Source organism: Haliotis cracherodii, unplaced genomic scaffold, assembly GCF_022045235.1.
Source record: "Haliotis cracherodii isolate W230 unplaced genomic scaffold, xgHalCrac1.p SCAF_24, whole genome shotgun sequence".
In the NCBI taxonomy this organism is placed as follows: domain Eukaryota; kingdom Metazoa; phylum Mollusca; class Gastropoda; order Lepetellida; family Haliotidae; genus Haliotis; species Haliotis cracherodii.
Genome location: NW_027266280.1, coordinates 1361459 through 1373137, shown reverse-complemented (window position 1 = coordinate 1373137; position 11679 = coordinate 1361459). Strand labels below are relative to the sequence as shown.

Sequence of the window (11679 nt, the reverse complement as noted above, 5' to 3'; positions counted from 1 at the left end):
AATTTATCAAAATATGTAAAATGGTACTATAAAGGTAACCAATTGGAGATAACAAGTTTATATAAATATTTAAGAGTGTATTTTACTAACCGTCTTTTATGGACATATGTAAGCCAAGCATCCTTACAAGCTCAAAAGGTATTCATTGGTATACAACGAAATGCATGTGGTCTAAACTTTGATTATAATACACTTTTAAAAAAAATGATGTAAAAATAAGTCCAATTTTATTGTATGGTGTAGAGATTTGGGGACTCTCAAAAGTAGATGCTATAGAAAAGATTCACTTGTATGCATGTAAGAACTATTTGGATGTAAAAGAAAATATTCCCGGGGTTATGGTTTATGGTGATTGTGGTCGCTATCCACTGTATATTTTTGCATATATAAGTTTTTAAATATCGGTTAAGAATTTTAAATATGCCTTTGTATAGATTTCCAAAAGAATGTAATCATATATTATTGTTGTTTGATTCAAATGGTAAAAGAAACTGGGCAACTGGTGTTAGATAACTCTTATTTGAATCTCAACGAGTCCATAATACTGCTGAGTTTATCCAGTCACTGAAAGTCTCTCTCTGTCTCCCTCTGTCTCTCTCTGTCTCTCTCTGTGTCTCTCTGTCTGTGTGTCTCTCTCTCTGTGTGTCTCTCTGTCTCCGTGTCTCTCTGTCTCTCTGTCTCTCTCTCTCTGTCCCTCTCTCTCTCTCGCGTTCAGAAAAAATCACAATGCATATGAGTCGGGTTCAAAAGGTTTATTGAATACAGATTTGACTCAATGCCTTCTACACATTTTATTGCTTGCTTTTCACGGCTCAAGGAGTTCCCTGTTGGAATAAGAAGTATATGATAAAGTCAATATCATAACTATCCGGTTACTTCCTGTACAGACTGTTTAGTCCCCTTAGTTTCACTGTAACTTTTGTGTCTGCCTGTTCCTCGTGAAACTGTGTGTTCGATAATATTTTGGCAACGAATGTGTTCAGAAAAACTATTTCATGAAAAAACACTTTGGCTCCAGTACTATGACGGCGGGGGACCCCAAAAGTCGACTTCACATATTGTTCCCATGTTGGGGATTGAACACGGGCTTTCGGCGTGAAGAGCGAACGCTTCGACCTTAGGCTTCCCCATCTTACCTTATCTGATTTTGAACCCTGTCATCTATAAATTAATTGTTTGTCTGTTTAACGCTGCATATATTTGTTCCTCAACAATAGAAGTACGACAATGGACAATTATGCAAACAGATCGATCATTCAGTGTTTGTTTGTTTGCTGTTTTACGCCGCTCTCAGCAATATCCCAGCATCGTGACGGTCTGTAAGTAATCGAGTCTCCAATGATTGACATCATGAGCATCGATCCACGCTCTTGGGATACGATGACATGCGTCAACCAAGTCAGCGTGCCTGACCACCAGATCCTGTTAGTCGCCTCTTAAGACTACCACAGTGGCCTCTGACGACAAAAATGGGTTGCGGAAAACCAATTCTCCAACTGTACTGGGTGATTCTACTGCGGGTGCTACATCTTAATATTCACTGGATTAATACATCTGCTATGAAGATTAAAGGTCGTCGTCTGGGCTGAAAAAGACAAAAACGTGTTTGTAATGTGTATTGTAAAAATGTTTGTTTGTTGTTGAACGCCTCATCCATCAAAATGCCGGCTATATGTCCGTGATTAATTGAGTCTTGACCGGACAATCCAGTGATCGACATCATGAGCATGGACCTACGCAATTGCGATACGATGACAGGCATCAACTAAGTCAACGAACCTGACCACCATATTCTGTAAGTCGCCACTTACGACAAGCATGAAGACCAATTCTCGCCCGAATCTTCATGGGTGATCACAATCTTATTTGTTGCCTTGTTTTAACCTGTCCCCTAGGCTACCTGTGATACATGCTATGTTGCTGTTGTGCCGTGTTCCATGTTTTAACATGTCTCCTGGGCTGCCTGCGATACACGTGATGTTGCTGTTGTGCCGTGTTCCATGTTCTAACACGTCCCCTGGGCTCCCTGCGATACATGTGATGTTGCTGTTGTGCCGTGTTCCATGTTTTAACCTGTCTCCTCGGCTCCCTGTGATACATGTGATGTTGCTGTTGTGCCGCGTCCCATGTTTTAACCTGTCCCCTTGGCTGCCTTTGATACATGTTCTGTTGCTGTTGTGAAGTATTCCATTTTTAGGTGTCCCCTAGACTACCTGTGATACACTTGATGTTGCTGTTGTGCCGTGTTCCATGTTTTAACATGTCTCCTGGGCTGCCTGTGATACATGTGATGTTGCTGTTGTGCCGTGTTCCATGTTTTAACATGCCCCCTGGGCTCCCTGTGATACACGTGAGGTTACTGTTGTGCCGTGTTCCATGTTTTAACCTGTCTCTTCGGCTCCCTGTGATACACGTGATGTTGCTGTTGTGCCGTGTTCCATGTTTTAACCTGTCTCCTGAGCTACCTGTGATACATGTGATGTTGCTGTTGTGCCGTGTTCCATGTTTTAACATGCCCCCTGGGCTCCCTGTGATACACGTGAGGTTACTGTTGTGCCGTGTTCCATGTTTTAACCTGTCTCTTCGGCTCCCTGTGATACACGTGATGTTGCTGTTGTGCCGTGTTCCATGTTTTAACCTGTCTGCTGGATGCCTGTGATATATGTGATGTTGCTGTTGTGATTTAACTTACCAGGCTGGTTCGAATCCGAGATACGGACAGTCACTGGCTTCGGACGTGGTGTACGGCAGCGTTCCTACCTTCTCACAAGTTGTGGCGTTGTAAATGAGGAGTTCGCTTAAAGAAGAAAAAAACATGCCTGTTACAACCATCATAATCATTTCCCATCCAAGATCAAATGGGGTTTGACATTAAAGATCTTAGGTATTCAACTGGTTACCGGTTGAAACCACAAAGACATCATAGTAAGTCGGATGGTCTCGAATGGAACTGGAATGCTTTGGCTTTATTTTCGATGATCAAACAAAAAAGTATCAGGGAATATTGCTAAAAGCGGCGTAAATCCATACTCACTCACTTACGTCTTGATATTAATACATTCTCCTTATAATTAAAACAGACAGCCACGTAATGCAGAATGCCCCTATAACGTACGTCTCTTGATAGCAAGGTCGCGCTGCGTTGCACAAAACACAAGAAAAAAACTCAACTTATTTTCAGGGGACCTATTCAGTCATCAATGGAAATAGATCTTTCCTTTGCACTTTGTACACTTACCTGACACCAGGGTACGTCAGGTATATCAAAGAAGAACAGCGGTTGATCTTGACTTCCCCGGATGGTTCGCCCGGAATGCAGTACAGCAGCTTGAAACAGTTGGTCGCAATGTCGTAGATCCATACACCACCGGCAGCATCAATAAACACGATACAGTCTGTCGAAGAAAACAAATCAAATTTTGCGTTAATCACCACTTCATTTCAAAGAATGACATGTAGCAGTTTGTAGATGTATCCAGTTATCTCAAAGGGGATTTGACCCTAACCCCTTCTCTTCAAGAGAAAGCGATTATGTCTCCTCGATATTCGGTAGTTTCCACCAAACATTTTCACCACTGCTTACAAATAAGTCATTTTGGGCATATCAGATACGGTATCAGATGTCATGGCGTTAGTATACGACGTTAATTAGCAATATATCAAAGAGTCCTTTTTGGACCAGGTTGGAGTATATGTTCCATTATACGTACCTTCGTCAATGACGTCAAACGATTTAATGTCCATTGAAGACTTCAGTTTGGTCTGCAAATCTCCACCTGTCTCGTTGAAGCACTGTAAGGGAAGAGAAGATGATTGCTTGCAGTTAACATTAAGTATTGTCTATTTGCCTGACAAACGTATCACTCAACAACGTGCTTTGTGTCAGTTATTTTTCCTCTGTAGGTATTCGAAGTATTACTTGCTTCTTCGGATGTCCCTTGGGCACACCAGAAACTCGTTATTATGGGTTCGTATCCCGATCGCCCCAATTATGACCCCGTGCTCTTGGTTTTCATCAAAGCGATAAACGTCTGAGACATGCATTACTTCGGGACTTCCTCCCATATTAACCTGACACGCCCTGATATGACTGGAATAGTGTTCAAAGAAGTGTTAAACCAATTACTCACTCACTGTTCCACACACTGCATATACATTAGTTCTTAATTAAATAATGAAGCAAATGGACTATTGTGAACAGTAATTTGTAAAATGCAGAAACAAAACTTTGATACCAACCAGTCAAAATCTCTGACTGTCCCTGCTTCACAGGAAATATAGACAATAACATCCGCCGGGGTGTCGCCGTTTTTATAAAGAGACATAAGGACATCGTCTCCCGTGCCATTATAATCATCAATGGCGACGTACAACTTATCACCCCAGCTAGCAATGCCGGTATATTTTCCACTATTGACATCCGGCCCTAGAGAGAAGAGACAAACAAATGTTTCTGTCAATATTACAGTTTAAATATGTAAATATGCCGTCAACATTCATTGTTTTACAAGTGATTACCTTCTTAAAGAAATACACTGATTGCATTATTATTTCAGGTTTATACATGTACAAAGTTTTATTTGATCCCTGCTATCTGTTTCCTTCAAGGGAGATTGTTAGGATCATTTCCTGTATACACGTACCGCTATAACAAGAACATTTAACCATCCAGAGGAAAATGAAAGTAGTGTGAAAATGTTAGTTTCGTTTCCGCATTATGGTTTAACCTCTTAGTGTTTGATTGTTGACGTTTCTGTATTACTGGCAGGATATTAACCAGGTATTGAGGGTGTAACGCCTTACCATATATTACGGTTTCCGTCCCAAGAGAAAGACACAGCTCGACCACCGTGGGAGGCAAACAATCATGGATGGAGTAGATGCAGTAATGTGTTTCATTGTCTCCACAAACTGTTAAACCGTTGACAGTATCATTCGCTTCTTTCCTGGGCAGGATCGTCCCAACTGGGTCAACCACAGCAATGTCCGTCCAATTGCATCCACCAAAAAGTGCGGCACATCCTTCCACTGTAAAACATCAGTGTAAATCTTGTGATTGGGAAGTATTGATAATATGTTTTTATTTTCCCCTATCATATGACAAATCTTTTTGAAGGAGAGTAGTGATAGTATCAACGAAGTGCAAACAACATATTTGTTTAAAGTATTAACAATTCAGGGTTCAGTTGTAACTGGGACAAGGCATGCAATAGAGAACGAATGTACTGATATATCGTATATCTTGAAATCAACTATGCATGAAAAATCATGTAATATCTCTACTCCCCAAGTATAGAAGTACTACAATGGACAATACACCATTTTGCAGGCAGATTCCATACCAGAGCTCTGGCTCAGTCATTCAGAAATTTGTTTGTTTGTTGCTTAACGCCGCTCACAGCGATGTTCCAGCTATATTACGGTGGTCTGTAAATAATCGACCAAATAATCCAGGGATTGACATCATGAGAATTGATCTACGCAATTGGGATACGATGACATGCATCAACCAAATCAGCGAGCCATTAGTCGACAAGCATGAGTTGTGGAAGATCAGTTCTGACCGGATCTTCACGGGGCACAAGGAGAGCTTGCTGGAGAGACCAATTCTAACCTGGATCTTCATTGGTTATTCAGAAATACAAATCATACAAGCATAAAGCTTGATAAAGTGAAAGGTATATATGACTGAATTTCAACTAGACGGTTGAAGATTTCTTGTCTGGAACTAGTTTTTTTTCCAGTATACTGAATTTGTCAGTTCAATTGTTCTAATGACAGTCAGCTTAAAAGTATTTTCATGTCCTTTCATAGATCAATCTGGTCTCTTTTGTCAACATGAAGGCGGTTCAGATGAACGCTCTCTCCGATTTCGCCTTTAGTTCGTTTCTCTACTTACGTGCAGGACAATCATCTGGTTGATCCCCGATCAATGCTGTGAGATCGTTGATAAGCTCGCAAAGTGTGTTGTTGAGGGTTTCGAGATCATTTTCAAAGCAATCCCCGGGAGCTGAAACAGAAATATACATCAACTGTCGTTCTTTATTTAAAACCATCACTTTGTGTTTGTCCCGGTTTATTGACGATACAATGCTGTGATCAGCCGTACATGTATTGGAACTTGGAACTTAAACACACGTGTAGCTATGGAAACATCTACAATTGTAAACAGTTCAGCTTTAAATAAGTTAGATGTCATCACGTTCTCTGTAAAAGTCCAGTGCTTCTCTTATGTGCAATGGCATATTGGTTCCACAATGGTCTTAAATAATTATGTTTCTTTGTGACATCACACCGAATGAACCTCATAATGTTGATGAAATATTACAAACTAAAGATTGAGTAAAGTATAAGTCTTGAATCGTTTAAGACATAACACAGGTGTCTCAGTGGTTTAAGACTTCGAAATTCACTCTGTGATCCTCAACACTGCCGGAATTCACTGATGGCAGGTTCGAACTCACTATTCGACCTGATAATAATAATCCACTGATTGTACGCTCGGCGACCTAGTGTTGTACCAATGTTAACAAATGGGCACATTCCAGCCAGACGCCAATGGTGTGTAGACCGTATAACCTGAGAGAACTGCCGATGATCTCGTGTAATGTGTTGAGATCAGTCCAGAATCACTCTGGACTTTCTGGATTGACGTGGACGTGTGTAAAGGAGTCGAAACGAACGTCAAGTTAAGGCAGCATGGCAGATTTGGGGAGGATCTCTAATGATAAGGGGCGGGAATCACCATGTCTGAAAGAACGCCACTGCATATTGTGCATGGATGGGTGACTTAACAGTACTTCTGAGACATCATATCGGCGCCAATAAGTGTGTCGCATCTAATTATTCTGCTTATCATAAGCTGCGATTGAATTGATTTCATTGACTGTTTGTGCATGTACCAGCGAAGCGGCGGCTGCAACGCGTTTACCGTCTATGGCCTATTGACCTGCTGGAGAAGCATGCAGTGACCAATACGTCCCATGTTTCAGTCTGTGGCTACAGATTATGGAACTGTACCAACAAAGCCAAAATGCTGATGATCGACGTCAGGGCGGTCCAGGTCAACGACAAGAGTACAGGATCAATTGATCCAAAACAAGGCTTTACGAAATCGAGCTCCAAAGTTAACGGTGAATCAAGTTGCTGCAACCTTTCGTCAGGCTTCTAGTGAACGAGTTAGGGGTCAAACGATGATGCAGCTCATGTCCATTCACCTCCATGCTTGGCGGCCACGTGTAATGTTTTCAGATGAGTCACTATTTACATTTTGCACTTCCTTGATAGGCGTGGTTGTGTCTGGCGACGTCGAAATGAACGTCAAGTCAATTTCTGACCTGACCTAAGACACGAGTCACGCAGCATAGATCGGGCATCACCGGTGGGGCAGGATACGCTAACCTCTTCGCGAACATATGGGTTCATCACTATCTGATAGTAATTCACAAACACATGCTCATGATAAAGTCGGAATCGTACAAACGACTCTGTTATTGGCAGAGATTGTTTATAAATATAGAAAGGGTTTTGTCGCTTTTATTCATTTGTATATTTTTGTACACCACCATCCCACACTGCAAAGTTAAGGGAGGCTGATACAAGGGGCATTTGTTACTAGGCGTGGTGACCATGTATATATATAGTACCGACAAAAATAAGGGAACTAAAGATTTTAATGCAGCTGTCGTTGAGGTGTACATTAGCAATATCGCGGAGGGCATCCAAACGCATCATCTAGTCACAGTGACATTTCACATCATGCATGAGCAGCTCGTGTCCACACAATCAAAGTGTGTGTGCTTGTAGGGGAAACTAGAACCACTAATCCAATTGAGCTTAGCGCATGCTTAAAAATGCCTCCAAGACAGTATCTCAATGAACAGACAATTGGCGAATTGTGGACAGGATAGAGCCGGAGGGGGCGTGAATATCCCAAGTTGCCTGAATGTTTGACAAATCCAAAAAATGTAATTTCTGTGACAAGTACCGTCAAACGGGCATGATTGCAATGAGACCTCGGCGTGGCAGGCCCAAAAACCGACAGCCGACAAGATCGTCTCATTAACAGAAGGGCAATTTCAACATCTACCTATAAAAACTGGCACAATGCAGCCCGCTTGAGAGCAAGGCGTCTTGTGAAGGGTGTATCCCTAACAGCTAACTGTAGGCGGCAAAGATTGGGGTGGGCTAGGCAACAACAGGGACGAGCTCTGCGCCAATGGCGTTAAACCATGTTTACAGGCGAATCAAGGCTTTGCCTCCGATTCAGAGATGGCTGAAAACGTTGTTGGCCATGAAGCGGCGATCGGTATGCCAGGGCGTCGGTGTGGGGGCGGTAGTGTCGTGGTGACGGGCGAACATATTTGTCTTATGTTAATTGACGGTAGACTGGCCAAAAATATGTTGAATCTTTCCGTCCTGTCATTGTCCTCTTCGCTAAAATTATCGGCAGAAATGTGAACTGCAAGATGACAATACCAGACCACATCATGCCCATACCGTCACGACGAGAGGGCACACGGACATTGGACTGGCCTGTCAGAGTCACGGCAACCGCCAACGTGGCCCAGCTTGGGGTAGCTCTTCAGGCGGAATGGCAGGCAATACCGAGGTCAACCATTCGCAAGTTAGTCAACAGTATGCCACCTGGGTGCCGTTCATGTGTCGCCCAACGTGGTGGACACATCAGATATTGATGATATTGAGTTTTGCAGACATTTGTCGTCTTTGATAACACCTATGATAACCTTTAGGGTAAGTCATTTAGGCAAGAAGTCCCCATGGGCACCAATTGTGCTTCTCTTCATGCCGATCTGTTTCTTTGTGGATATGACTTGGATTTCTGCAAGGCTTTTGGCCAAGAATTAAACTTAATCTTCAGGTTTGTCATATGATGGGGAGTTTTATCGGCAGGATACATCAACTAGGATGAAAACGGTACCCGTTTGGGTCATATATGGTCAACTTTGGAGATATAAATTGCAAAACAATTTAACGAGGACATCAGCCAAGCAGGATTACTAAAGTCTGAAAGTATACCCCTCTTCAAAGAATACCTGGGTAGATTCTACAAGTTCCCAGAATCTACCCCTGGGTGTAATCTTGGTGCTCCAAGAATCTACCCCAGGTTATAACTATAACCTAGGAGCACCCAGAATCTACCCCAGGTTATAACTATAATCTAGGAGCTCCCAGAATCTACCCCAGGTTATAACTATAATCTAGGAGCTCCCAGAATCTACCCCAGGTTATAACTATAATCTAGGAGCTCCCAGAATCTACCCCAGCTTATAACTATAATCTAGGAGCTCCCAGAATCTACCCCAGGTTATAACTATAATCTGGGGGCTCCCAGAATCTACCTCGGGTTATAACTATAATCTGAGGGCTCCCAGAATCTACACCAGTCCTGTTTGATTAAAACATTTTTATTTCATGAATGCACATGAAGTTTTCCTTTTAAGGGATGCAACTCTCTCTCTCCATTTTGAATTTTTAGATTCAATAACAAGTTATTATTATCTACACCGGGGTTGATTCTAGGAAGCTCATTTCTAGTGTGAAGCCCATTTCTAGTGTGAAGCCCATTTCTAGTGTCCCCCTGCCGTGATATTGCTGCAATATTGCTAAAAGCGGCATAAAACCATACTCACTCACTCCTAACGTTATGACATGGCAAGCAGACTCTAAACAACGTACATCTTCCCTTTGATAAAGGTATTCTTGTAAGTAAGGATAAGACAAACGGAGGAACAACTTCTTTATTACAATTACAACACCGTTATCAAGCAAGTGAAACGTCGCTCCTAATTGTAATAAAGAAGCTGTTCATCTATATATCTATCCTTACTTACTTCTCCAACTTATTAATGCTCCTCAAAGTTGGGAAAAATATACTTTATAGATACCGACTTCTGGTTTATTGCATATAGCGACGTTTCGATATATACGTAAACTATGGTTATAACGAACTCAAAGGGACCACTAAGTTTAGTTTGTAATAACCGTAGTTCGTTATAAGCATATATACAGCATATATATAACACAAATGGCCCGTTCGTTATATCGGTCAGTTTATAAGCGTGTTCGTTATAAACGTAGTTTACTGTAGATAACCAGGTGATTGGAGGTACAAATGCATGACATCCTGCGATAAGCAGCACATTAACTGTGACAACAACAGGTAATAGAATAGCAAATAAGTAGCATACAGTTAAATAGACAATTCCCTCCCATTGACTTACCCACCGGTGATTAGAAGAGACTAGTGAAAACGCCCAATCTGTTTCATATCAAAGATCTATGCATTATGATTCAGAGTGAGAGAAAGGAAGGATGATTTTAACTTTCCAATTGTCAACTATCCCTTTATGTCCAGCAATATTCCCGTAGCTCCAACCTTTGTTGTCTCTATTTCACTACTTTTGAGGTACGATCGAGTATGCGCTTCCTCCTAAGAATTCAAAGAGCGTCATATGACTCTTGCTCAGATGTTCTATGGTAGGCATGTGGAGGGCGATTCCAAATTTGACGCATCAGTGACAAACATTACGTTCGATGCAATTCTTGCAATTTTGACTTGGACCACATAATGGCATGTTTTTGCATGTGTTTGTGACGGGTTCCACCGGTGGAGCAGGATACGGGCACCTATTCGCGAACACCTGGTGTCATCACTATTGATACAGATACCTCTTATGATTAAGGAAAGGGTTTTGTCGCTTTAAAAGACTACCCACCACTGTCATCGTGTTGTTTGCACCCTTACAATACACCGCCCACATGTTCTCTTGATTGTCATATTACGCCTAATGCTTCCGTTTCCTTTTCCATGCAATGCCACCACTCGATACCTCTTTGTATTTCTGTAATCAGCTGTTTTTTGCTAATATCCCCTACTTGTTTTAGAGTGTTTGGATCAAGAGTTCAACAGTCACTTTGCGCATACGCGAATTGAAATGTAAATATTTAATCCTGAGATACAAGTGCTCCTGAAGCTAGAAACTATAGCTGGACTAAAGAAAAGCTATCTGATGCAGACCGCCTCCGTGGTCTTGTGGTAGAGCGTCCGCCCGGAGAGCGATAGGTCCGGGGCTCGATCCCCGGCCGCGTCATTCCATAAGACGTTAAAATATGAAACTTGTTGTTACCCTGTCTGGCGCTCGGCATTAGGGTCGGCTCGGAGTAAGTATACAATAGACACCACGTTGTAGGTTTAGATTAGATTCGATTCTGTAATGCTTAATAGATCTTTTTCAAAAATGACATTTACTTAATCTGACATGGGCACTGTTCATTGGTGACATCAAAGATACACTGGAAATCAGCCTTAGCGGTTTCTAGTTGAGTCAAGAGCTCAGCGAGCTTTTCGGGGAGCTCATCTGGTCCAGGCGGACATCCCTGTGATGGCGCAAGGACAGCCAGGAGAACTATGAAGAGACCGTTGTCGAACATCATCATGTTGATTCCGATTGACTTTCCTCCTCACCCTCAAGAGTTATGATAGGCAACCGAAATTCTCGTGGACCAGTAGATACCTGTCACTTATCCAGGTGCGTCACCCACGTGGTAATATCTACCACGCTGTATGTAATTGATTCTGACAAAGATTTGTGCAAACCGCAGCATATTTTTACGAATTGAAGCAGATGTTAAGGTTCAGGTTTTGTCTGTTATTAC

At 42.0% G+C, this 11679-nt stretch overlaps 1 protein-coding gene across 1 annotated transcript; it reads right to left on the bottom strand.

Annotated features, from left to right (window-relative positions):
- Positions 1 to 1566: 1566 nt before the first annotated feature.
- Positions 1567 to 11460, bottom strand: LOC139472549 (uncharacterized). Its single transcript, XM_071255018.1, has 8 exons — positions 11277 to 11460; positions 5900 to 6010; positions 4804 to 5028; positions 4236 to 4426; positions 3711 to 3840; positions 3239 to 3395; positions 2693 to 2797; positions 1567 to 1585 (listed from the first exon to the last, which is right to left on the bottom strand). Exons 1-8 carry the CDS (start codon positions 11458 to 11460, stop codon positions 1567 to 1569), a joined length of 1122 nt encoding a protein of 373 aa, XP_071111119.1.
- Positions 11461 to 11679: the final 219 nt, after the last annotated feature.

Coding starts and splice junctions, on each gene's coding strand:
- LOC139472549 (XM_071255018.1), bottom strand. CDS start 11,460: ATGATGATGTTCGACAACGGTCTCTTCATAGTTCTCCTGGCTGTCCTT. Junction 5,029..5,899: donor ACCAGATGATTGTCCTGCAC/GTAAGTAGAGAA, acceptor GATGTTTTACAG/TGGAAGGATGTGCCGCACTT. Junction 3,841..4,235: donor TCAGAGATTTTGACTGGTTG/GTATCAAAGTTT, acceptor TCAGGCAAATAG/ACAATACTTAATGTTAACTG.